At 46.6% G+C, this 25,576-nt stretch overlaps 1 protein-coding gene across 1 annotated transcript; it reads left to right on the top strand.

The window, feature by feature from the left end:
• The first annotated feature begins 398 nt into the window (after window positions 1–398).
• LOC115642189 (cholesterol side-chain cleavage enzyme, mitochondrial) lies at window positions 399–25,576 on the top strand. The gene is made up of 9 exons (XM_030545675.1): window positions 399–688; window positions 6,062–6,217; window positions 6,975–7,174; window positions 8,250–8,453; window positions 9,132–9,292; window positions 10,687–10,853; window positions 16,981–17,059; window positions 22,760–22,951; window positions 25,421–25,576. The coding sequence occupies exons 1-9, from the start codon at window positions 399–401 to the stop codon at window positions 25,541–25,543; spliced, it is 1,572 nt and encodes a 523-aa protein (XP_030401535.1). The 3' UTR covers window positions 25,544–25,576.

Here is a 25,576-nt window from a genome sequence, read left to right as displayed (position 1 = left end):
CCCTATGAAACCAAGCTAACTAGCATTGTTGGAGCATCACAGATTAGGGTTAGAGAGCTGATCTGAACCAGATTTCTATCCCTTGCAAAGAAATGCATTCCTGAGCTTTCTCACTGGGAAGGGAAGTGGGAGTAGCCAACTATGTTCACCTCCTACCTCACTCCCCCATTACTCTCGCATGCCTTCGGGCGTGGTTTGCACTAACCTTCCACTGCCATTACTATAATTATCAGTGTGATTGGGAGGCAAGGACTGCAGCAGTGATTCAACTGGCTAGCTCATATCCTTGACAGAGACTGTGTTAATATAAGAGCAAGGCTCTTGGAGTGAGGGCCAGTCTGTAGGAATTTTGCCTCACGAGGTGACTCGTTGGTTTTGTTCTCCCTTCTCTGAGGGCCATGTTAGCCAGAGGTGGCTTGCGTTTGCCAGCTTTAGCCAATCCCAGCAACCTGTGGATCCTGTCCCCTACCAAGGATAGCCAGATCCTCAGTTACCGCAGGGCTTACACAGCCGCTGGCGAGGTGTACTCCCCTTCCCTCCAAAGGAAGGTGGCCCGGCCCTTCAGCGAGCTCCCAGGCAACTGGAGAACAGGCTGGCTTAACCTCTTTCACTTCTGGCAGGAGGGTGGCTTCCACAACATCCACAACATCATGATCCACAAGTTCCAGAAGTTTGGACCCATTTACAGGTAAGAAGCTGTGAGGCAGGCCCCACTTGGGCAGCAACAGCACTCCTTCTGCTCTGCACATCCCTGCTAAGGGCAGCTCAGTGGCATAAAATAAAATGTGGGGATCAGGTGTGTATAGGTAGGGTGTTGAGGTACCATGGTCTAGTGGGTTGAGCAATAGAGCAGGAGCCTGGAAACTTGGGTTCTCAGTGCCTTATGGGACAATCTTATCCATCTGCCCCTAAATTTAGATCCGCTCTTACCTCTGTCCTCTAGGGATCCAACTCCAATAGTATCAACTGAGAGGCAGTGTGGGCTAGTGTATAAGGCACTGGACTGGGAATGAGGTGACCTGGGCTCTAGTGCCAACTCTGGTACTGACTTGCTGCATGACAGTGGGCAAGTCACTGGCTTCTTTGTGTCTCAGTTTCAAAACCTACCCTTTGGCTATTGAGATAGTAAGGTCTTTGCCCCCCCCTCCAATACACAGTGCCTAGCACAGAGGGATTTCAGTGACTGGAACACTAATAGTCTGGCAGGGTCAGATCTGAAAGATCCTTCAAGTGTCTGGTCTGGGCCCGATTTAGGGGTGACAGGAAGTCTTAGCTGGTGGCTTAACCAGAAGGCCACCCTTCCTCTCCATGTAGGTTTGTACATCTAGGAGCTCAGACGCCATGGAGATGGGCAGTAATACAAAATCCCAATGTGTGAACATGTAACATCACACACTGTAATTTCACTCTGTCATTGCAGCACAAGCCCAACTCAACCAACAGTTAATATAACATGGCAAGAGGCCCTGGATTTACCCTTCTATCTGCAAATCAAAATATTTGTTCAGTGTACCTATACCGAGAAAGCCAACATGGGATCGAAGTGGCCATTTACATTCTTCGGTACACGTTATTGTCGCTCTGATCACACTCCCTTGGCTGGCAGAATCTTTAGGACTCTATTATAAACAACAAACTTCTCTCCAAACTGTACTTAGTACAAGGCTATGGGCCAGATCCTCAGCTAGCTAAAGTCAGGGGATTTCTACAGATTGCAGTGGAGCTGTGTCCATTTACACCAGCTGAGGTGCTGGCCTTGTATTTTTCATCTCAATGTTTTGCTTCCACCAGTATCTCTTTAGCCCAGGATTATTTTAGTCATGAGAAAACCTCATGGGCCCAAATTCACCCCTAGACTTAGTCTTAGGGATTTGACCCACTACCTTGTATATCTGTTACACTGCTGGGGCTAGTTTAGTCTGCATGGGCCTGATCCTGAAGCCCTTATTCTTTAGTTGTGCTCCATTCCCTTTGGAAAGAATAAGTGTTTTGCCTGGGTAACTAGAGTCTGATCTTGGGTGGTGTTCATCTTCGGCAATTCCCATTGGTTTGGAGTTGCAGGTGTCGGCAGCTCCCAGGATCAGACCCTTAGGAGGGACATTTAGGGGGCGGCCCTGTGGAAAAAGGCTGTGGGATGTGGCTTTGATATAGTTTGGAAGACAGATTGTGACTGGGTGTTCAAGGGGAGCTGCCCCTTGCACTTAGACCCTGTGGACAGCCACAGATAATTGCATGATCTGTGTGAAAGGCTAGTGGCACGAACCATGCCAGCCTTCCCAAAGAGGTTGTCGTGAGGCAAATGGACGGTGCAATCATGGCTCTGTGCCAGTTAGAGAAGCTGAGCCAATATGAAAAGGTGGAGGGGAAATAGATGCTGCCTTCTTGAAACAGGTGACAAAGCTTCCACCTCAGTGTGCCAGGGGGAATTCTGGCTGAGTTCTGACTGTGTCCCACACAGATTCAGGCTGAGGCTCCAAGGCCACAAAGAAGCCTGCTCAAATTCTTCACTGTGTGCACTGGGCAGACAGGAAGAGTGATCCTTCCCCATACTGATCGCCCCTTGATCACACAAAGAGTTATAGACCCAGAGCAGCTGCACCACTAAACCCAAGAAGTAGCACAGGCTGTTAAGGAACATTCATGGATTAAGCTTCACTGTCTCCCTATGAGGTAGGTAACTTATTATCCCCACTTTACAGGTGGGAAAACAGGCATAGGGAGGTTAAGGCCAGCATTTTCAAAAGTGGGTACTTTTTCCGAAGGTGTTGAAACTTGATATCAAGGCTTCATGCAAGGCTGCCAGGTAATTGATACTTTGGATTGGTGCAAGTGCCCATAAATACGGTTCTGGGCAACTCATTGTCTTCAGGCAGAAGAGAAAGGGTGGTTCATTAGTTAGGGTTCTAGCCCAGGATGGGGGAGATCTGTGTTCCTGCTCAACTACAGATCTCACATGTGATCATGGGCAACTGACTTAGGCCCAGATTTGTAAAGATACTTAGGTATTGCTGCACTCAGTGTTGTAGCAATCTAATTTATTTAGGAGCCTAAATCTCATTTGCAAAATGGATGTATGCCCTTCGGAGCCAAATTCCAACTGAAAGCTAATGGGATTTAGAATCCTAGGTGCCTAAATCACTTTTGAGAATGAGATTTAGGCTACTCAACGACTTAGGTGTTGCAAGGCTGAGAACACCGATGTCTAAGTATCTTTCAAAATCTGGCCATTAGACTCTCTACACCTTAGTATACCACTTGTGAAATGGGAATAACATTTCCCTTCTTCACAGAGTTGTTAGGACAAATACTTCAAAGCCCATGGCAGGCTCAGATTCCATGGTAATGGGGCCCAGCTGGGTTTTAGGTAGAATAATTATCAGCAAGATATTGGTAACAGGAAGACAGTTCAGAGAACAGCAGCAAAGTGGTTGAGTGAGGAAGATGAAATTAGCTAAATATGCGTGGTTTAGCTTGGCAAACAGTGAGGAGGATTATTATCATGCTATGACAGGTATGATATTAAGAAAGGAAATAAAATCAACTGACCAAAATTTCTGAGTGTGAGACTAATGAAAGCTCTCCCCATGGGAGCAGTTTGTATTGGACAGGAAATCGTAGCTCATTCAATTTAACTCATTTTCATGTCTAACTCCTGTGATGGCCCCTTTTGTCCAAGGACTGCGAGCAAAATCAACAAACATTAAACTAAACAAGCCTCACAGTACCCATAGGAGAGAGGGAAATATTATTGTTGTTTTGATTTTACAGAAGGTTAAACGGAGGCAGGGGAAGGGGGCATGACTTGGAGTCAGAGAAGGAGTCAGTCAGGGCCGGCTTTAGGAAGTGTGGGGCCCAATTCGAACATTTTCGGCAGGGCCCCAGCATGTTAAAAAAAAAAAAGCATGTTAAAAAAAGGCTTTCATTTCTTAGCAACTGGTTCCGTATAAAAAGTTCTGATTTAAGGGATGTGCCACAGTATGTATTTTTTTGTACTAATAGGGTTACCATACGTCTGTATTTTCCCAGGAAGAATTGCCCGGATGGCAATTTAAGAATCAAAAAGCCTGACATGTCCGGGAAAATACGGATGTATGTTAACCCTACCTAAAGTTCTTTTTTAAAAAGATGGGCCTGAACTAGAAATGAGCTCCGTTTCACATGTGTGGGTTCCCGCCACTCCCTGGGGGTGTGCTAGGGTGACCAGATGTCATGATTTTATAGGGACAGTCCTGATTTTGGGGCCTTTTTCTTATATAGGATCCTATTAGCCCCCACCCCCTGTCCAGGTTTTTCACACTTGCTGTCTGGTCACCCTAAGGTGTGCACATGTGTGAGTCCCAGCTGCTCCCTGCCCCCCTCATTGAAGCAGGTGTGCAGAGTTACTGGGCAGGGGCTGACTGGAGGTAGGGTCTGGCTGCAGGCAGGGCAAGGGGTGCGGGGCAGGCTGGAGACAGTGGGTGTGGGGTGGGCTGGCTGGCTTCAGGCAGGGCCACGGGTGTGTGGCATGGGTTGGCAGGGCTGGAGACAGAGGAGTGCGGGACTGGCTGGCTTCAGGCAGGGGGGTGCGGCAGGGGCTGGCTGGAGATGGGCTGGCTGCAGATAGGGTGCGGAGCTGACTGGAGACAGGGCAGGGGTTGCGGGGCTGGCTGGAGACAGGCTGATGCGGGCAGGGCAGGGGATGCGGGGCTGGCTGGAGACGGGCTCGCTGCGGGGCTGGCTGCAGGCAGGGGCTGGTGCAGGCAGGGGGTGTGGGGCTGGAGACAGAGCAGGGGGTGCGGGGCTGGCTGGAGATGGGCTGGTGCGGACAGGGCAGGAGGTGCAGGGCTGACTGCAGACAGGGGCTGGTCCAGGCATGGCAGGGGGTGCAAGGCTGGTGTGGGCAGGGGGTGCAGCAGGGGCTGGCTGCAAGTACAGCCCACCCTTTATGGTGAGTGCCGCCTCTTCCTCCCTCCCTCATCGGGGTAGCAGCAGCAGCCTGGGGCTCGGGGACTGTTTAAAGGGGTTCCCCTGCTTCCACCGCCATGGCCCTGTAAATAGCCGAGGGAGCCCTGGGGAAGCGGTGAGGCTCCGGTGGCTATTTAAGGGGCCTGGGCAGTAGAAGCAACAGGAGCCCCAGACTTTTAAAATAGCCCTGCAGCCCTACTCCAGGGCTCCAGCAGTGGGACTCTGGTGGCAATTTAAAGGGCCTGGGCTCCAGCCCCTGCTGGGAGCCCCAGGTCCTTTAAATTGCCTCCTGAGGAAGCTGGGCCACCCTGGTACAGCGCACCAGCTCTTGCCGGTACACCGTACCGGGGCTTGGGTGCGGGGCCCTCTTAGGGGCGGGGCCCGATTCAGGGGAATTGGTTGAATTGGCCTAAAGCCAGCCCTGGAGTCAGTAACAGAAGCCAGTTATCCTGGATGCCAATCCCATATACTAATCACTAAACAAATGCAGAAGTATTAAAAACAGAAGAGAAGAGACCTATTGGGTCACTGAGTGCAGTCTTTAGTCATAATCTCATATAGATTATGAAGCACTTGTTAAGGCCTGGTCCGAAGCCCTTTGGAGTCAGAATGGCCAAGTGATTTCTGAAGCATATGTCTTAATGGGAGTCAATGGGATTTGTGCTGCTATGTCACTTGGGTGCTGCTAAAAGCCCATCCTTTGAGTTTCAAGTATGGGAGGTTATGCGTGTTATTTATGTGATAAGAGTTTTGATAGTGGCCTATTTTTCACATACAACATATGCCCAGGGGGGACTGCAATGGGCATGTTTTAGACATTTCAAGTTAATTAAATACATAATTCAGAAGACAGGGCTTGATCCAGAGGTCATTGGTGTCAGTGGAAAGACTTCTCCGAACTTTGGATCAGGCCCATAGTTTTGATCAGCCGCCAGACTTTTAGGTGTGTATCGATGCTGAACAGAGACTCTGGCCCTTGTAAATTTCCCCCATTGCTACTCATGGAGTACCAGTTACAACCCCTACCCCACTCAGCATTTATTAGGGTGAGCAAGTGAGGTTTTCTTCAGGGCTCTTTGCTCGTGGGAGTGTCCTGATCCCCTGTCAAATGTTACAGGGAGAAACTCGGCGTCTACCAGAGTGTGAATATCATTAATCCTGAAGATGCTGCTACTCTCTTTAAATCGGAGGGCAACTACCCAGAGAGGCTCACGATGCCACCTTGGACGGCCTACCGTGACTTCCGCAACAAACCATATGGAGTGCTTCTCAAGTAAGTAAGGACTATAAAAGGGTATGCTGGGCTCTTTCTCCAGGGCCTCTTCTGACCCTCACTTCAGACTAAGAAAAGAGAAGCTCGAGAAAGAAATGAACTCTTCTCAAGGTATAGTCAGTGTAGATGTGGGGTTAGGGGGTGGGGAGTGAATTTTCCTTTCTAATGACAAAGGTAGCTGGGCTCACCTTTATGTAGTAATCTAGGAAGGGAGGAGATGTAGCATGATGTGAGAAGGGGAGCATTGCAATAGTGATGCCTCTGAATTTGGAGCATCAGCTGGGGAGAGAAGTGGGTTGACACCTAATTCTTAGGAAACTGAGGCTCAGGTGGGTCAGGTACGTTTACCCGTAGTAGAGAGTCAGGTCTGGTCTCTTAACTGGAGCACATGACAACCTGCCCATCCTGGAAACCCTCTTTGATCCCTAGCTTACACTACCCATGCGACTTGCTTCCCTGCTGCTAGGATCCGTGTGACTCTCAGGCCAGGACTCTGGCCTGGAACATGTGATTCAAGGTGGGGGAGGGAATTCACATGGGAACAGACCAGCCAGGGCATGGCAGCTGGACAGGAAGCAGTGGGTGCCACTCAGGGAAAATCAGTCTGTGTTGCTTCAGGGTGAGATGATGAGGGTTGCAGAAGTGGGTAGGGGCTGGGTGTAGTGGGAAAGAATGGGTTTAGACTGTGCCCTGCCCTGAAACGTGGGACACATCAGGGAACATGGCGATGTCAGTGATCTTCCTTTGATTTTCCCAGGAAGGGAGAGGCCTGGCACTCCGACCGCCTCATTCTGAATAAAGAGGTCCTGTCGCTGCAGGTGATCGACTGCTTTGTGCCCCTGTTGAATGAGGTGAGCGAGGACTTTGTCAAGAGGGTCCAAGTCCAGATCAAGAAGAGTGGCCGGGGAAGGTGGACGGCCGACTTCACCAATGAGCTGTTCCGCTTCGCCCTGGAGTGTGAGTGGACTGGGCTGGCATGCTGCAGCTGCCTGTGGGCTTTCATTGGCTCAGTGGGCTGGGGGAAGCAGAGCTCAGTCAGTTTGCACTAGTGCCTAAATCCAGACACCCCAGACATGCCACTGATTCCTGTGACTTTGCAAATGGCCGTTATCATTAGAAGGGGTTGAACCATACCTATTGGGTCTGAACGCCCTTAGGAGGTGGAAAATCCACCCTTTCTGCTTAGGAAACTCTGTTGGATGAGCATCCAAATGACCTTCAGCAGAACCTCTTCAGCTTGAAACAAACCCCATGGGTTAGAATTTGTCAGTGTCTAACCGTATGCCTCACATTGCAATGCAAGCTTCTGCAAGGATCATCCAGAACCTCTCTGCCCATCAAGTCTGAGTATCTTGTGGATGAAATATATTTATAGGACCACATCCACAGCTGGTTTAAGTCACCACAGCTCCACTGAAGTCAATGGAAATACATCAATTTACACCAGCTGGCCCCTGAACTGTCTCTGACTACTCATGGCACTTCCTCCAAGAATACAGTTGATGGCTCCAGAGTCCTGCCCAAATTTCAGCTGGAGTCATCCTGCCTCACAAACCCTCTCTGCAGCCTCAGCTACATGTAGTGCTCTTTCTTTGTGTTCTGAACTGTTGTGCAGTGTCAGCTGGCCCTGAAATACTGCCATTTCATCACAGAGGTGGCTGTATTTCAGTCCTAGACACTGTGTTTTATATATATAACGAAAAGTATGTTAGTGCTAGAATAGAAATGGGTAGAAATGACCCCTCTCTGGAGTGAAGATCTTGGAATGATGTTGGATAAGAGACACTATCTATTACACGCAATAGAACTACATACAAAAGAACATTAAGGTTGTAAAGCCAAGCTCTTGGAAGCTAGGAAACGCCAGATTTATGGTTGCCTGTGTATCCTTAATAGACAGCACTACCAGCCCTGCATATCAACATACTGTGTAATGGATGTGCTTGTGACTAATGGCTTCAAATCACCCCAGAGTGACATTTTTGGGGATGTTGGAAGTTTTGAGTTCTAACCCTAACCCTTGCTCCTGCAGCCATGTGCAACATCTTGTATGGAGCACGCCTCGGGCTCCTGCAGGATTTAATTGACCCTGAGGCGCAGAATTTCATCGATGCCGTGACCCTGATGTTCCAAACCACCTCACCCATGCTCTACATCCCACCCAGCGTGCTCTGCAGGATCAACTCTAAGACCTGGCGGGACCATGTGCAATCCTGGGATGTGATTTTCAGGCATGGTGAGAGCTCATGTGCACTGCTACACAGATCCCAACCATCTTAGGGAAAGGGTGGTGGCTAGGGCAGGAGCGTTCATACTATCATGCGGAAGGTCCCAGACTCAGTTTCATACTGCCACAGATGAGAAGTTGTGGGAGCATCATGCAGGGAAAAGGACGGATTTGCACAAAAAATAGCTCTTGCTAATAGGAAGGGTGACTCTGGCAAGATACTTGCTCCTTGCTATACTGAGGGCTCTGATATGTTGCTGGGGTCTCTTAGCTGGAAGATAGCAGGGTGCTGGAGGAGCTGGTGGGGTTTTCTGTGGTGCAGGAGGGATCACTCAAATGGCTTTAGTTGGAGAATTATAGGAAAGATACGAAGTGTCAGGAAAGTGCAGGATTCCCTATACTTGGGTATTAGATTCTAGCCAGGGTTGGCCAATCTGGGAAAGCCAATGATCTGTCCCATGGGAAAGCCACACAGCTTTTGGCTGGGGCAGGTGAGCTCCTTTGGCTTAAGAGATGCCATTAAAAAGCCACTCAGTGACAGCCCCTTAGCATCCGCAGGAGACTCAGGGACCTGGGGCTCAGAGATGGGGTGGTGATGGCATGGGGAGTGGGAAGAGGGTTGGGCCCTTATAGACGCTGAATTTACTGCTTTGCTTTTTCTCCCTATCTCCCTCCCCCTTTTCCCAGCTGACAAGTGCATCCAGAATATCTACCGAGAGCTCCGGCTGGATCGGAAAAGCACCAAGGAATATACTGGCATTCTGTCCAGCCTCTTAGTACAGGACAAGCTACCCATCGATGATATCAAGGCCAACGTGACAGAGATGATGGCGGGCGGGGTGGACACAGTAAGAATGAGCCTCGGGGATTGGGGAGACTGCCATTGTTGTGGTGGCAATTGTGACAGGACCCCTTGGGTGCAGCCTCAGACTGTGGGACTGCTGTTCCCCTTACCTCACAATGCCTTGCTTGTGACCAGCAGCAACCCCTCCAGGTGCTGTGATCACTCAGCACAACCGCATGTGAGGACCCCACACCCAGCTAGATTGCATGAATGCTCCCAGAGCCACTCATGAATAACACTGAGAAAGGCACCAGAGCCAAATCCCCCCAGCTCCCAGCACTGTACCCCAGGAATATACCTTAAACCTGGGCCAATCTCCCCTGTTGGAGTCTTGTCTTCTTCTCCATGTGCTTGCAGTGATGGTGGGGGCAGGAGAAGGGCCCAGTATGTGTCCACTCTGTCTGTTTTATACTCTCAGTCTATGTGCCTGGAAAACACAAGTCCAGGTATGTCTTGGGGGCATTGCTGAGTCTGCAGGCAAAGTTGAGCAATCCCCCTAATGTGGCCTCATGCAGGTGAGTCATTGCATTGTAGCTCCCTTGCTGAACAACAGCTGTTGATGGGTTGCTTCACACCCCACCCAGATGTTGGTTACTCTTCTTGCTGTTGCCTCTGTCTGATTCCCCAATTTACAGTATGTTTCTGTAACAACCATATGACACAATTCTTATAACCTCACATGCATTAATGATAAACATATATGGATAGAGAAATGACTTTCAGCAGATCGTAACCTTTCTCTTGACGCCTTACAAGGCATGCTTTATATGTAATATCACAATTATATACAGATAAGGAATATGGAGGGTTACAGGGTGCTCTCTCAAGCTACAGAACGTGCCAGCAATATTACAATATCTGCGGTAGTTGCTGTGTACTAGACGGTTTAGGGGAGATCATTCATTATCACCTTGGCCTGGCATTTCACTAAGGAGCAATTTCACTAAGGAACCTCAGCATAGTTCCCTGTTGGCATATATTGGCTCTGGCAGCCCTCTGATGGCATAAGTGCCCCCACATGACTTTCCTACACTGCTCCTCAAAGGAGGGTGCTCGTGGTGGAGTACACAAGGCAGAGAATGGCAAAAGTTGAGAGCTTGGAACTGGAGCTTGGGCACCTGGGTGCCTCACTCCCATAAGCTCTTCTAAAAGTCCCGGCCCGTAACACTTCATCAACACAGGGGCTCTTCTCTGAGCATCTCAAGGTGCTTCATTAAAGCCACACAACCGTCCCCCTTGTCAGAAAGGGAAACTGAGACACAGAGAGGAGACATGGCATGTATGGCTCACCCAGACAGCAACATCCCTAGGGTCAGAACCCAGCTGGTGTTGAGTTCTGGAAGGTTCCCCTGTGCCTTGCTCTAGACCCCCATGACCATCCTCTGTGCCCTGCTCTAGACCTCCATGACCCTCCAGTGGGCCATGTTCGAACTGGCTCGCACTCCAGTGGTGCAGGAGCAGCTGCGGGCAGAGATCTTTGCGGCCAGACAGGCAGCACAGGGCAATATGCTGAAGATGTTGAAAGCCCTCCGGCTGCTCAAAGCTGTCATCAAGGAAACGCTCAGGTAAGGAGTTTTCCTTTCCAAGATATTGCAATCAGTTCCTAACCCCCACCACTTTGTATCAAGATGTGGGTTTACAGATGCCTGCCTTCCCTTTATGGGAGTTCAGCCTGGTACTTAGGCCTGGTATGGCCCCCAGCACTACAGAATCTGAGCACTGTATCTGGAGTTTTTTACCTTTGAAGAAAAATCTCCCTTGAATGGCTGATCCTCTTAGAACAGTGGTTCTCAAATTTCATTGCACTGTGACCCCCTTCTGACAACAATCGTTACTACACGACCCCACAATGGGGGACCAAAGACTAGCCAGGGCAGGGCAGGGCCAAAGCTGAAGCCCAAGGGCTTCTGCCCTGGGTTGGGGGGCATGATGTAACCTTAGCCCTGGGTGATGTGGCTCAGGCTTCAGCTTCAGCCCTGGGTGGTAGGGCTTGGGCTTGGGCCCTGGGGCCCAGGAAGTCTAACACCAGCCTTGATGACCTAATTAAAATGGGGTTGTGACCCACTTGGGGGTCCCAACCCACAGTTTGAGAACCCCTGTATTAGAAGATGATAGCTCACTACCTACTTACCTATAGAGCTATCACCTTAGTTCCAGTGCAGGGGTAGGCAACCTATGGCATCTGTGCCAAAGGTGGAACGCGAGCTGATTTTCAGTGGCACTCACACTGCCCAGGTCCTGGCTACCGGTCTGGGGGGCTCTGCATTTTAATTTAATTTTAAATGAAGCTTCTTAAACATTTAAAAAACCTTATTTACTTTCCATACAACAATTATTTAGCTATATATTATAGAGTGATAGAAAGAGAACTTCTAAAAAACATTAAAATGTATGACTGGCATGCAAAACCTTAAATTAGAGTGAATAAATGAAGACTCAGAACACCACTTCTGAAAGGTTGCTGACCCCTGTTCTACTGGGAGGGTACTGTGCTTTTGATGCTGGAGGCCTCTGGTTCTCTGCCAGCATAGTGTGTTTGCTACAGTCCATCTAACACACTTTTTCATCAGTGCAGCATTTATGACTTGGCAACAATGGAAACATTTTGAGAGAAACTGATACAAAGGGTGATAAATTTGCCTCCTTAAAAGGCAATTAACAGAGCACCACAGAGCACAGCACTGTTGTCCTTCCAAAACAATAAGTTCACAGAACTGGACTATTCCTCCATCCCATTCCCAGTGGGTTCACCATAAACTTTCCATTTTGCTTTTCCATGACAATTTCTCTGAGCTTCAAGGAAACAGGAGAAGAGAACAAATATGAAGTCATTGCTAACTCTGGGTAACTGCTACACTGAACAGTGCCTCTGCAGACTGACAAATAGGCCCATGTTACAAAGTGTCATGTACCCCTTGTACACAGGAGGTTGCAACGCTGCTACTTGCAGGTCAGACTTCTGTACCAGATTTGGCCTGGCTACAGAAAGATCCAAGATATGTGTTCTTTTTAAAATACCTTAGAATACAGCTAGGTATGCTGTTACCAGTTCTGGTAAGCGATGTTATGCACAGTGCTGCCTAGCAGTTGAAAATTGTAATACGGTTTTAGAATAGAACCATAGAATCATAGGACTGGAAGGGACCTTAAGAGTTTATATGGTTCAGTCCCCTGCACTCATCCCATAAGATACCATGAGTAAGGATATCACTAAACTGGTTCTCTCTGTGTGTGAGCAGCTTCCTTGACTTCTCCCTTCCCACTCTGCCCTTGCATAGGAGATGCATGGCACGTCCACTGCTTTGAAGACCTGTGCCTGTGAATCAAAGGGAGGAGGCATTTTGTCTGGTCTCTTTTTGCAAGCTTTCCTACTGCTTCCTTGTATTTCAAAATTTTTAATACCAGGCACTCAAGAAACTTTGAAAAAAATATCACCATTGATAACTGATTCCAACATTCACAGCTCCAGGAAATCAGCTGAATTCTTTTGTCTGTCTAATATTGCCCTCATCAATCTCCCATGACACAGAGATAGGTGGCAAAAGGATGGGGATTAATAATAAAACTTCATAGGTCTGCAGAGATGTGCTCCAGAGTTGTGAGCACATTATATGCAAGCACAAAGCCAAGAAAACCTGGACAGCTTTGGAAGAGATCCATCTGGATTGCTGATTGCTGCCATAATAACAGTTTGTTCCCATCTGCCACTGACACCAGATCTAACCTTGGGAAATGGCAGACTAAACTAATAAAGCCCTGCACATGCAACAGCAAAGCTACTCAAAGATTGCAGGGCTTGCTTCAGAGAGGAAAGTTCTGAATCAATTTAAGAGGCTGGGAGTCCAGCTCTGCAGGCAGGACAATGGGAGAAGGGGAACCTGTCCAAAGAGAATTCTCATCTGGGCCAGCACATCTAGGCCCATGACACTAAACTGCTCATGCCAGGGAGGGTGCTGGGCTGCTAGATGTGCATTACTTAAAGAGCCAGATATTCAGCTCTGGCAAATCAGCATCAGTTCGTTGTCTTAACTGGAGTTATTTAGATTTACCCGTGCTGAAGATCTGGCCCCAAGCTTCTGCTTTTCTCTACTGGTGGCCAGGTGGCATTAAACAGCTTAGAGCAAAAATCACAAAGACAACAGGTAAGAGCTCTGGTTTCATGGTCATCTCCACCCTCTCAATGAAACAGCTTCTCATACCTAAGGCTACATGAGATATTGCTGTACACATAATGGCTGCTAGATTGGCAGAGATGATCTTGGGGCAGATACTTTGTTTTAATTCTCTGTACAGGACCTGTACAGTGAGTAGACCATGGCCAGAGATGGCTCTGCAATAATATAAATAATAACATGATTTTTCTAACATATTCATGTGTTAAGTGCTTTGGGACTGATTTTGATCGTTTACACCAGTGGAATTGCATAGACAGACCATCAAGTGACTCCTGATTTATCTCAGGAGCAGAATTGGTCCCCTAGAGGATATCAGGAAATGTATTTAGGCTCTTAAACTGGAATTGTGGGTTCAGTCAAACAGAGACATTGACAACATGAGGTAATAGAAGAATAGCTCAAATGATGGGAGAACTGGCACGTAAGACCCATGGAGAAAGTTTGAGAGGACTGGACACCTCCTTTGTGGGAAACTATATCACAGTGACCCATGGCAGCTGTATGCATAGGGTAGCATGGAAAGGACAGTGATCATGCAATCAAGGAGGGCAAGACAACACATCTTAAATTGCAGCTGGAACAGTTTAGGCAAAATATTAGAAGTAGTGTTATAGGACCAGTTTGGTGATAGCACAAATTGTCACTAGAATCACTTACCATGGAGTGATTCAAGACTAGACCTTACCCCCATCTGGCAGAATTGGCTTTAGGCATCATGTGTCTTATCTACACTGGGAATTTTCCCCAGTTCTAGCAATAACTGTTCAGCCACCAGTGTTTGGATTGGTAGATCCTGCTGGAAACCAGGGTCAATCCTGCTTCAATGCAAGGAAATGCTAGCGCTCTCATCCCATTGAAGCAATACGCTGGTTTGATCAGCTACCCAGCCAGCATGCTGTGCACAATGGAAACTGTCTGAAGCAATGTGACAAGGCCATAGCTGGGCTCCCACCAAACCACTACTGAGTTCCCAGGCAGGTGCACAAAGTAAAAGGAGTTTTTGGCTGTCACTCCTTTCAGGCAAGGTCCCAGACAAAACATAAACCGGCAAGTCACATGGAGCACATCCCCTGTCAAGCCGACCTTCCCTCCTCTGGGGCTTCTGGCCCCAGGTGAGACTTTCCTCACAGAGCAAGGTCTGGGAAGCTGCCCTCCATCCCAGGCAGATTCTAGGGGAGCTGGGCTTGCCCCTTTTAACACCTCCTGACACAAGGGCTGTTGATTATGTGCACTTAACTCATGTGATTGACTTTAAAAAAATTTAATCATGATTAATCACAGTTTTAATCACACTGTTAAACAATAGAATACCAATTGAAATTTATTAAATATTTGTGGATGTTTTTCTACATCTTCAAATATATTGTTCAGTTACAACACAGAATACAGTGTAGAGTGCTCACTTTATTTATTATTTTTATTACAAATATTTGCAGTCTAAAAATGATAAATTAAAGAAATTGTATTTTTCAATTCACCTGATACAAGTACTGTAGTGCAAACTCTTTATCGAGGAAGTGCAACTTCGAAATTTAGATTTTTTTTTGTTACACAACTGCAACCCAAAAACAAAACAATGTAAAACTTTAGAGCCTAAAAGTCCACTCAGTCCTACTTCTTTTTCAGCCAATCACTAAGACAAACAAGTTTGTTTATATTTACGGGCGATAATGCTGCCCACTTCTTATTTACGTCATCTGAAAGTGAGAACCGGCACTTTTGTAGCCAGCATTGCAAGATATTTACGTGCCAGATATGCTAAACATTCGTATGCTTCATGCTTCAGCCACCATTCCAGAGGACATGCTTCCATGCTGATGACGCTCGTTAAAAAATAATGCGTTAATTAAATTTGTGACTGAACTCCTTAGAGGAGAATTGTATGTCTCCTGCTCTGTTTTACCCACATTCTGCTATATTTTAATATATTTCATGTTATAGCAGTCTCAAATGACGTCTCAGCACGTTATTCGTTTTAAGAACACTTTCACTGCAAATTTGATAAAACAAAAAGAACATATCAATGTGAGATTTCTCAACACTTGACCAAAGGTTTAAGATGAGGTGTGGAGCATGCTTTCAGAAGTCTTAAAAGATCAACAGTCTCATGTGGAAACTACAGAACCCGAACCACCAAAAAAGAAAAATCAACCTTCTGCTGCTGGCATCTGACGCAGATGATGAAAATGAACATGCATTGGTCTGCACTGCTCTGGATTGTTATTGAGCAGAACCCATCATCAGCATGCCCTCTGGAATTATGACTGAAGCTTGAAGGGACATATGAATTTTTAGCACATCTGACACATAAATATCTTGCCATACTGGCTAGAACAGTGCCATGCAACTCACTTTCAGGTGACATTGTAAACAAGAAGCAGGTGGTATTGTCTCCCACAAATATAAACAAACTTGTTTGTCTGACCCAGCAGCTCTCAACCTTTCTAGACTACTGTACCCCTTTCAGGAGTCTGACTTGTCTTGCATACCCCCAAGTTTCACCTCACTTAAGAAATACTTGCTTACAAAATCAGACACAAAAATACAAGTGTCACAGCAAACTGTTACTGAAAATGTTTTACTTTCTAATTTTTACCATACAATTATAAATCAATTGGAATATAAATACTGTACTTACATTTCAATGTATAGTATATAGAGCGGTATAAACAAGTCATTGTCTGTATGTAATTTTAGTTTGTACTGACTTCACTAGTGCTTTTTATGTAGCCTGTTGTAAAACTAGGTAAACATCTAGATAAGTTGATGTATACCCTGAAAGACCTCTGAGTACCCCCAGGGATACATGTACCCCTGGTTGAGAACCTCTGGTTGGAATGATTGGCTGAACTACATGTAGGACTGAGTGGATTTTTAGGTTTTAAAGTTTTACATTGTTTTATTTTTGAATGCTGTTTTTTTGTAAGTTCAACTTCCATGATAAAGAGATTGCATTACAGTACTTGTCATGGGGGCATTGAAAAAATACTATTTTTTTTGTTTTTACAGTGCAAATATTTCTAATAAAAATAAATATAAACTGAACACAGTACACTTAGTATTCTGTGTTGCAACTGAAATCAATATATTTGAAAATATAGAAAACATAAAAACATATTTAAATGGTATTCTATTATTGTTTAACAGTGTGATTAACTGTGATTATTTTTTTAATTGCATGATTAATTGCAATTAATTTTTTTTGACCTGATACCTATTGCAGGTGTAGCAGGTCATGGCTTATTAAGCCCACAGCAGCTTGTTAAACCTTTCCTGGACAGTGGAAGGGTTGTTTACCCTATCACAAGCAATAGCTCGATGGCTTGGTTTAACAGAAGTAGGTCCTCTAGCAAAGTGGGAGCAGAATGGCATGGGGAATCTTTGGGCTGAGCTCTTATTTCTAAAGCAGATGGCTGGTCTCATGCACAGCCCTGATTGTATACTCTGCCCATTTGGACAATATCGACTGTAAATGAGTGATGAGTAAATACCACCCTGATGTGTCCTCCTCCTGCAGGCTCCATCCAGTGGCAGTGACCGTACAGAGATACACAACACAGGAGATTATCCTCCAGGACTATTTCATCCCCGCCAAGGTGAGTTTCCCTCCGGGCCAGGGCCAGATGGAAAGAGGGGAACAGGCCCCTGTGGACCTTTGTCTTTGTCTTCATTAGACTTTTGTCTTAACATTTCCCACTGTTGCTGCTTTTGGTGCCTCTCCAATGGTGGTGGCCAGCATGGGAGCACAGCTATAGGCTGCAGGGCCAGCCCACAACATTTTGGCACCTGAGGCGGGGAGCTCAAATGATGCCCCCATACCCCCTAGCTTGGGCCAAAACTTTGAAAGGTCTCAGTGCTGCCTTTTTCCTGGTCTACTCCTCTCATGATACTGCTTTGCTACCTACTCCAATAAAGGAGAACTAAAAACTTAAAATGCCTTGGTCAAAAATTTTAAGTAACACTTAACTTTCAAAAGCCTGAACAGCAAATGTAACTTTTCTTGTCTTCATAGTAACACTGGCATTTTTATCTGTTTGAATAATCAAAGTGGTGCTTTCCATGTCTTCTTGGTTGCAAAGATTTGAACTGCTTCCTGAAGGTCCACAGCGTGGGCCAGATCATGATCTATTGAGATGGTAGCAAGGCCGACCAGCATCTCCTGTGTCATTGTGGAGCGTCGATGTGTTTTTATTAACTTCAGCTTGGAGAAGTTCTCTGCTGGCAACTGTTACAGGAAGTGTTAGAAGTATGCACAGAGCAACAAAAGCATTTGGAAAAAGGGTGGTCATCTTATTTGTGCACATATATTCCAGAACAGTCTTTGGAGTTGATCCTGCTGAAAAGTATCTTGAAAGGGCTTTCAGTTAATTACCTAAATCACTTGCATCAATTTTGCGCATGTCATCATGTGTCAACACTGTCTCTAGTGCCCTGCATTGCTGGTGTAGGTCTTCTTCATAGATTCATAGACTTTAAGGTCAGAAGGGACCACTATCGTCATCTAATCTGACCTCCTGCACAATGCAGGCCACAGAATCTCACACATCCACTTCTATAACAAACCCCTAACCTATGTCTGAGTTACTGAAGTCTTCAAATTGTGGTTTGAAGACCTCAAGCTGCAGAGAATCCTCCAGCAAGTGACCCCGTGCCCCATGCTGCAGAGGAAGGCGAAAAACTTCCAGGACCTCTGCCAAACTGCCCTGGAGGAAAATTCCTTCCCAACCCCAAATATGGCGATCAGTTAAACCCTGAGCATGTGGACAAGACTCACCAGCCAGCACCCAGGAAAGAATTCTCTGTAGTAACTCAGATCCCATCCCATCTAACATCCCATCACAGACCACTGAGCATACTTACCTGCTGATAATCAAAGATCAATTGCCAAATTAATTGCCAAAATTAGGCTATCTCATCACACCATCTCCTCCATAAACTTATCAAGCTTAGTTTTAAAGCCAGATATGTCTTTTGCCCCCACTACTCCCCTTGGAAGGCTGTTCCAGAACTTCACTCCTCTAATGGTTAGAAACCTTCATCTAATTAAAGTCTAAACTTCCTAGTGTCCAGTTTATATCCATTTGTTCTTGTGTCCATATTGGTACTAAGCTTAAATAATTCCTCTCTCTCCTTAATATTTATCCCTCTGATATATTTATAAAGAGCAATCATATCCCCCCTCAACCTTCTTTTGGTTAGGCTAAACAAGCCAAGCTCTTTGAGTCTCCTTTCATAAGATAGGTTTTCCATTCCTTGGATCATCCTAGCAGCCCGTCTCTGAACCTGTTCCAGTTTGAATTCATCCTTCTTAAACATGGGAGACCAGAACTGCACACAGTATTCCAGATGAGGTCTCACCAGTGCCTTGTATAACGGTACTAACACCTCCTTATCTTTGCTGGAAATACCTTGCCTGATGCATCCTAAAACTGCATTAGCTTTTTTAACGGTCATATCACATTGGCGGCTCATAGTCATCCTGTGATCAACCAATACTTTGAGGTCTTTCTCCTCCTCTGTTACTTCCAACTGATGTGTCCCCAACTTATAACTCAGGTATAGTGAGGCGTTTTGGAATATCATACAACATCCCAAATATACTGCTGTGTTCCTTGAACTGCATGAAACAGTCTTCAACTGACTGTATTGCACAATCTAGCACCTGGTTAAGGAATTCAACTTTGAATTGTTGTTTGGGGTCTCTTATGCCTCATAATCAAAATGTCTTCTTCTTCGATGACTCTTGTATTCTTGAATGGGTGGGAAAATAGCTTCAGTGTGAAGTTCCTCTGCCAACTTCTGTGCATTCTTCAGAACGTTTTGAAGTCCCTTATCTGACAGGTAAGACTGTAGGTATGACTTTTCTTTGTCCAGTTGTTCCATTGCTCCAGATATATCAAGGTCAAGACCTTGGAGTCTCTTGCTTGCAACATTTATTTCAAACAGTATGTCATGCCACAACACTAAGCCACACAGAAATTTGAAGTTATGTGTGTTTCTGGTGATTCCATTTCCCCCTGCCACTGTTCTCCCATGAACAGTTCCTGTCATAGCATTATCCTGCATAATGGCAACTATGGCATCATCTATCTTCCCAGTTTGGTGTTTGATAGGCTTTATCACCTCCACTCGACTTTCCCATCGTGTGGCACTCAGTGGTTTCAGAGAGGATGTTCCCAGATGTTGCTTCAAAATTTGCCATCGATGAGTTGATGCAGAGAAAAATACATAGATGCTTTGAATTACATTAAAAAATTCAGCAGCCTCACTAGAAGCTGATGCTGCATCACTAACCACCAAGTTCAATGAATGAGAACTGCATGGGACAAAAAAAGCTTGAGGGTCCGTGTCTGCACTCCTCTGTTCTTTCCTCTCATGTTGGCACCATTATCGTAGCCCTGACCTCTCATGTCAGCTATAGCAATTCCCATATCTTCCAGCTTTTTAAGAAGCACATTGTCATACCATCTCTTGTAGTATCATCAATGTCAATATATTCTAGAAAATGCTCTCTGACAGTCACCATTGCAGGGACATTTTCACTAGGTTCTATTGTTGTTATAAAATGCACCATTAAAGTCATTTGTTCCACATGGCTGATGTCAGGTGTGCAGTCCAGAATAGCAGAGTATTATCCTGCTGACTTCAGATCTGCCACAATCTTCTGTTTGACTTTTGTTGCCAGTAACTGTATGATCTCATTTTGAATTGTTTTTCCAAGGTAGTGGTGTGTGTACATTTCTTGGGTGGTGACTCTTCTTAGATGCTCCTGGAGTACAGCATCAAAGTCAGCCATCAGCTCCACAATTTTAAGGAAGTTTCCATTGTTTGGCACATACAGCTGATCTAAAGTGCCATGCAGTGCTAGGTTTTGGGTAGCAAGCATTCTCACAATGGCAATGAGCCTTTTCAGAACATTTTTGCCAGTAAAGAGACTCTGATGCAATCTTCTCTTGATGCTGATCATTTATGGTGGCCTTTAACCTTAGTCTCATCACAAGCGCTTTCCACCTATGGAACGTTTTCTAGTGATTTGCTGCCTTCTCATGGCATGCCAGATTTCTAGCCAGATTTTTCCAGTCCTTTGTTCCTATAGAACCCAATGTGGCTGGAACATTAGACTGGAAGAGTTTGTAACAAAAACACTATGCAGCATTCTGGGATTTTGAGCACATAAGTCATGGCCTCTCCACTTTGTCACCATTGGGGATTTCACACCAGTAATGTGTTGGATGGAAACTTCTATTTTCATTGTCTTTGGGGAACATGAAGTTTTTCACTTGCTGTGGCCTAAGCAGTACAAGGAAGTCCTTCAGGCTACTGCTCAAGTGGGTCTACAGTCCTAGATCATCTAAACTTAAGGAACTAAACTCAGCAGCAGCTGTTTCTTGCGCCTCCACCACACTTTTCTCTGATCTACACTTTTCTTCAGGAATCTGCATGGTTACATCCATTTGAAATGGAGAGATGGATGCTGCAGTAGCTACCAGGTCACTTGCACTCTAACTGGAAGATCAGGAATCTCCTCACCACTCACATCCTCACTAGGGCCGGAAGGTTCACCGTGAACATTTGTGTCTATGTATCTCAGGAGAGCTCCTCCCTGTTTAGATAGAAAAGCTTCCTTTTCTTTCTTTCTTTTTCTGAATGCTGCCCCAGAGGGGCGTTTTCTTCTTTCACTCAGCTTTTCTGTGCTAGCTATAGTGGCTTTCAACACTGAATTGAAGGGGACAAATAAGCAGGCTGGTAGCAGGACCTGAGTGAGGGAAGATATCAGTATCTTAAAGGCCTAACTGGCTCCTACTACTTCAGTTGACTGCTTGTTCTCCTTAAGTGGGTTCAGGGAAGCATCAGGAAACAGGAAGCTCCCTGAGAAGCTGGTGTTAATCAATCCAGGCTCCTGGGGGTGCTAGAGAGATACATAAGAGGCTCCTCCTTCTCTCTCTCCCTGCAGCTCCTGCTGCTTTCTGTTATTCCCTTTCACCTTTTCTCCTGCCTGCCTGTTATGTCTCTTGTGCCCTCCTTCCTCCAGCACAGCACTCCACCATCTCTGTGCATCTAGAGCAGAGAGAATACATATGCAACAGTAGCAGACACAATTTTCTACACTCTGGGTCTTAGTGGTGCCACCCCACAAGCAGACACCTGAGGCAGCCGCCTCAGTTCGCCTCGTGGCAAGGCTAGCAATGATAGGCTGCCCTGGCCATTTTAACCATTGTGTCAGCCCAATCTAGTGCAGAATACCCATGGCTTGTAGCAAAGGCCCCATTCGCAGCCAAGGGAAGACTGTAGATAAACACTGTTTAAAAGCTTGCTTATTGCCAACCAGGATTGTACCAGGCTTGGGCTAGTCAGTGAGGCCAGGGCTGGGGCACATTACCTTGGTGTTTAAAGAAAAGATCTACCATGAATCTGAACCCTGCCTAAAGCACAAGCGCCTGGGCCCATCCAAACTGGCTGGCCAAGGCATGTTAGTGGGATGGGAATCTGGGCTAAGCTTTAGAGACATAGTAGAGAACTCACAGCCCCGGGGTGAGGGGGTGGGGATTGGGACAGGGGGATACTTTAAACTACCTTTGCACCTGCCTGATCCTAGGTTGCTCTGGCGGCTGGAGTGTCCCCTGGCTCAGGGGCCTGTCTAGCCTACAGCAGCCTTCATAGCCTGCCCAGCAGAGCACTGCTTCTCCCAGAATCTCTGCTGCACCTGAGCCCCATACATGTCCTTCAGAAGGCAGCCTTCCACCACACCTGCCTGCACTGAGGGAATTCTCCCCCAGCTGGATATGGGATCCCTTCTGCTGTTCTCTTTGCCCTTTTACCCAGTGTAAAGGGGTGGGGGAGGGAACTCACCTAGTGAGTTTAAGCCATGCGTAGATATGAAGCTTACACTCAGTTGTAAGAACACTTTAGATGGCCCCAAAGAAAATGGGGGAACTAAATGTATGGATGGCTGGAGCAGATACAGGGTCTGAAACCATTGCCAGTTACAGAGTGAACAGTGCACAGCCTCTGTGAGCAACACATACAGCAGCGCTCTTCCAATGGAGCATACCATTAAAGTCAGTGTCACCCACCCTGAGGGAGGGCTGCCCATCAGGCCCTGTGTGTGGATCTCTGTTTGTGGTAGCACAGTGGGCCAGACTCACCCCTGGTGTAAGGGCAGATGCTATTCCCCCACATTGTGACTGCAATGTCACGCCCCTGTCGTGAATGAAGTCTGGCACAGCCTCTTTGATGGATGCCTGCTGGGAGAGCTGCTAGCAGTCCACTCACCCTCCCTCCTCTCTCTTTTGCAGACTCTAGTGCAGGTTGGAGTTTATGCTATGGGCCGTGATCCCAAGTTCTTCACCAAGCCAGAGCTGTTCGACCCATCGAGATGGCTGAAAATGGACTCTACATATTTTAGGGGGTTGGGGTTTGGCTTTGGGCTACGCCAGTGCCTCGGTCGCAGGATTGCTGAGCTGGAGATGCAGCTCTTCCTGATCCATGTGAGTCTGACACCTTCCTCTCTTGGCAAAGCCACAGAATTTGCAAAGCACCTTGTCACTGAGGCAAGTTCCCAGCGATGTCAAAGAAGGGCTGTGGGCAGTTGCACAGAGAACCAGGAGAACCTAGGGCTCTGTTGGGAAAGAGAGAAACAGAGGTCTAGGCACTTGGCTGTCTGCGTGGCTTGCACAAGTGGAATGAGCATTGCATGGTAGATGGTTCACACAGCTAAGGCTGAAAATTACAGTGCAGGTTCATGTGCCAGCAAACTCCCTGCAATCCATACGGGGATCTGAGGGTATGTCTACACTGTACACTCAGCTGGGATCTGACTTAGGTTTGAGCCTAAGCCCCCAACGCCCACTTCTGTCCACACACAAATCAGTCTGACTCAATAAGTACTCAGGACCCAGATCTTAGGATCCTGCTAGGCGAGTGGGGCTGAGCTCGAATCCTGCTCAAGCCCTGTCATGTTGCAGTGTAGACACAGCTCAAGCTGACCCGAGTCAGACAGTCTGTGTAGCACAGTGTGGACATGTTAGTATGGTGTGAGACCCGGTGCCAGCAATTGTAAACCCAGGTTTACAATGCAGTGTGGCTGCTCAAGCTGCGGGCTTGGCAGCACCAAGGCCACAAGCCCAAATCCCACAAAGCCTGCTTTATAATGCAGTGTAGCTATACCCTGAGAGTCCTGCTAGAAGCGTGCAAAAGTTTAGCAACAAATATGCAAAACCAGTCCAAATCAGAGGAAGGTCTTTCTTTCCACTGGAATCAGCATGACCCAGCAGATAGCACATTGGTTTCAGAGTCCTGGTGTCTAGGCCCAGCTTTGTCAGTGTTCATGGATAGTCACTTCATCTCTGTGGCCCAGATCCACAAAGGTATTTATGCACCTAATGCCCACTCATTTCAACAGTCCCTAAATACTTTTGAGGTTCAGGGCTTCTGTGGGTTAGTTTCCCCAACTGTAAAATGGGGCTAATAATAGTTGCCTTCCTTTATAATGTGCTTTGATGTCTGCAGCTGATGAACATGTTGCAAGGAAGGCTGATCTGGTGGGTTGGGTGCTAGCCTGGGGCTCCACAGATCCAGGCTCAATTCTCTGCCCTGACACAGGATGCCTGTATGATCTTGGGTAAGTCACTTAGCCGCTCTGTGCCTCAGGTTCTGCAGCTGTACAGTGGGGCTAATAAAAGTGCCCTGACTCCCAGGGGCGTGTGAAAATAAATGCATTAAAGAATCTGAGATACCCACATTCACTGGTGATGGGGGCTACATAAGGAGCTGAGGGCTTGTCTATACTCCTGCTTAAGTCAATGACATAACTTACAGTGGTGTCTCCTGCATCTCCTGCCAGCATAGCTTCCACCTGTTCCTGAGGTGGAGTAATGATGTTGATGAGCAAGCACTCTCCCATTGACATAATGCATCTGTGAGGACAACTGTAAATTAAAAATGGTAAAAAAGTACTTGTAATATTTCATGGTAAGTTTAAAAATGATCTGCCAAAAAGTTAGCTAAGGTCATGAATTTTCCTTTGGCCCCTTAGAATTGCAGAATGTCAGGCTTAGAAGGGACCTCAAGAGATTATTTAGTGCAACCAGATTTTTGCTCCAGATCCCTAAATAGCCCCCCTCAAGAACTGAACTCACAACCTGGGATTTAATAGGCTAATACTCAAACCACTGAGCTATCCCTCCCCTCCTGTAAATGCTGGTTTCATAATGCAGGCTTCCCAAGTCACATGGTTTGTTTTATGGCAGATCACAGAAGATTTTTGCCAGTTTTCTTGAAGTTCATGAAAAAACAAAACTAGAGGGGTACAAAATCCTCCCCAAATGAGCAACATTTTTGGGTGTGCACGTCATCTTCCGCATGCACAGATGGAGAGCAAAGACCATCTAGTGCAATGAATACAAGGACATTTAAAGAATGTCCAGCCCCCAAGTCAACAGGGCTTCCCTCAGCCAAAGACTAGGGATAAAGTCATTTCAACCCTACTCCACAGTGGAGCTGCCCCACATTGCCTTCTTCCCAGAGATCTCCTTTCTCATCCTCTAGTTATCAGGGTCATTCACCTAAGGCCCAACTGAACATCCTTCTTAGTGGAGAGTAGTGGGAGGTAATGCCACACATCTTGCTCAGTCCTGCAAATGTCCTGCACTAGGGTAGTCAACTCCAGATCTTCCAGAGGGCGATAGCAGCGTGTGGCAAGAAATTATTGTGCCTCAGGTTGAAAACGTGGCACATAGTGTCTTGCCACTATCTAGCTCAAGTCAATGGGGCTTCTAGTGTAGGTCAGAAGTGGGGGCATTGGCAAAGCTGTCTGGGGAGTTGAGGGAAGCTTGCACAGCATCTGACTGCAGCTACAGTGCAATGAGACTTTCTCTTCCATTTGCCTCAATGGCTGGAATCAAGATGACTTTGCATCTCTGACAGATTTTCATTGTCTCCTTTGTTCTATTTTCCAGATGCTGGAGAACTTCAGGATAGAAACCAAGAGAGGAGTAGACATTGGTACCAAGTGTGAACTCATCCTGATCCCAGACAAACCCATATGCCTTACATTACGGGCCTTGGACTCCCAGCCATGAATGGAACAGAAGCTACCGCTCCCCACTGATTCT

This window comes from Gopherus evgoodei, unplaced genomic scaffold (assembly GCF_007399415.2).
Source record: "Gopherus evgoodei ecotype Sinaloan lineage unplaced genomic scaffold, rGopEvg1_v1.p scaffold_38_arrow_ctg1, whole genome shotgun sequence".
In the NCBI taxonomy this organism is placed as follows: Eukaryota; Metazoa; Chordata; order Testudines; family Testudinidae; genus Gopherus; species Gopherus evgoodei.
Note: the sequence above shows the minus strand (reverse complement) of the source record. Positions and strands in the feature narration are given on the sequence as shown.

Coding starts and splice junctions, on each gene's coding strand:
- LOC115642189 (XM_030545675.1), top strand. CDS start 399: ATGTTAGCCAGAGGTGGCTTGCGTTTGCCAGCTTTAGCCAATCCCAGC. Junction 7,175..8,249: donor GTTCCGCTTCGCCCTGGAGT/GTGAGTGGACTG, acceptor TTGCTCCTGCAG/CCATGTGCAACATCTTGTAT. Junction 9,293..10,686: donor TGGCGGGCGGGGTGGACACA/GTAAGAATGAGC, acceptor GCCCTGCTCTAG/ACCTCCATGACCCTCCAGTG.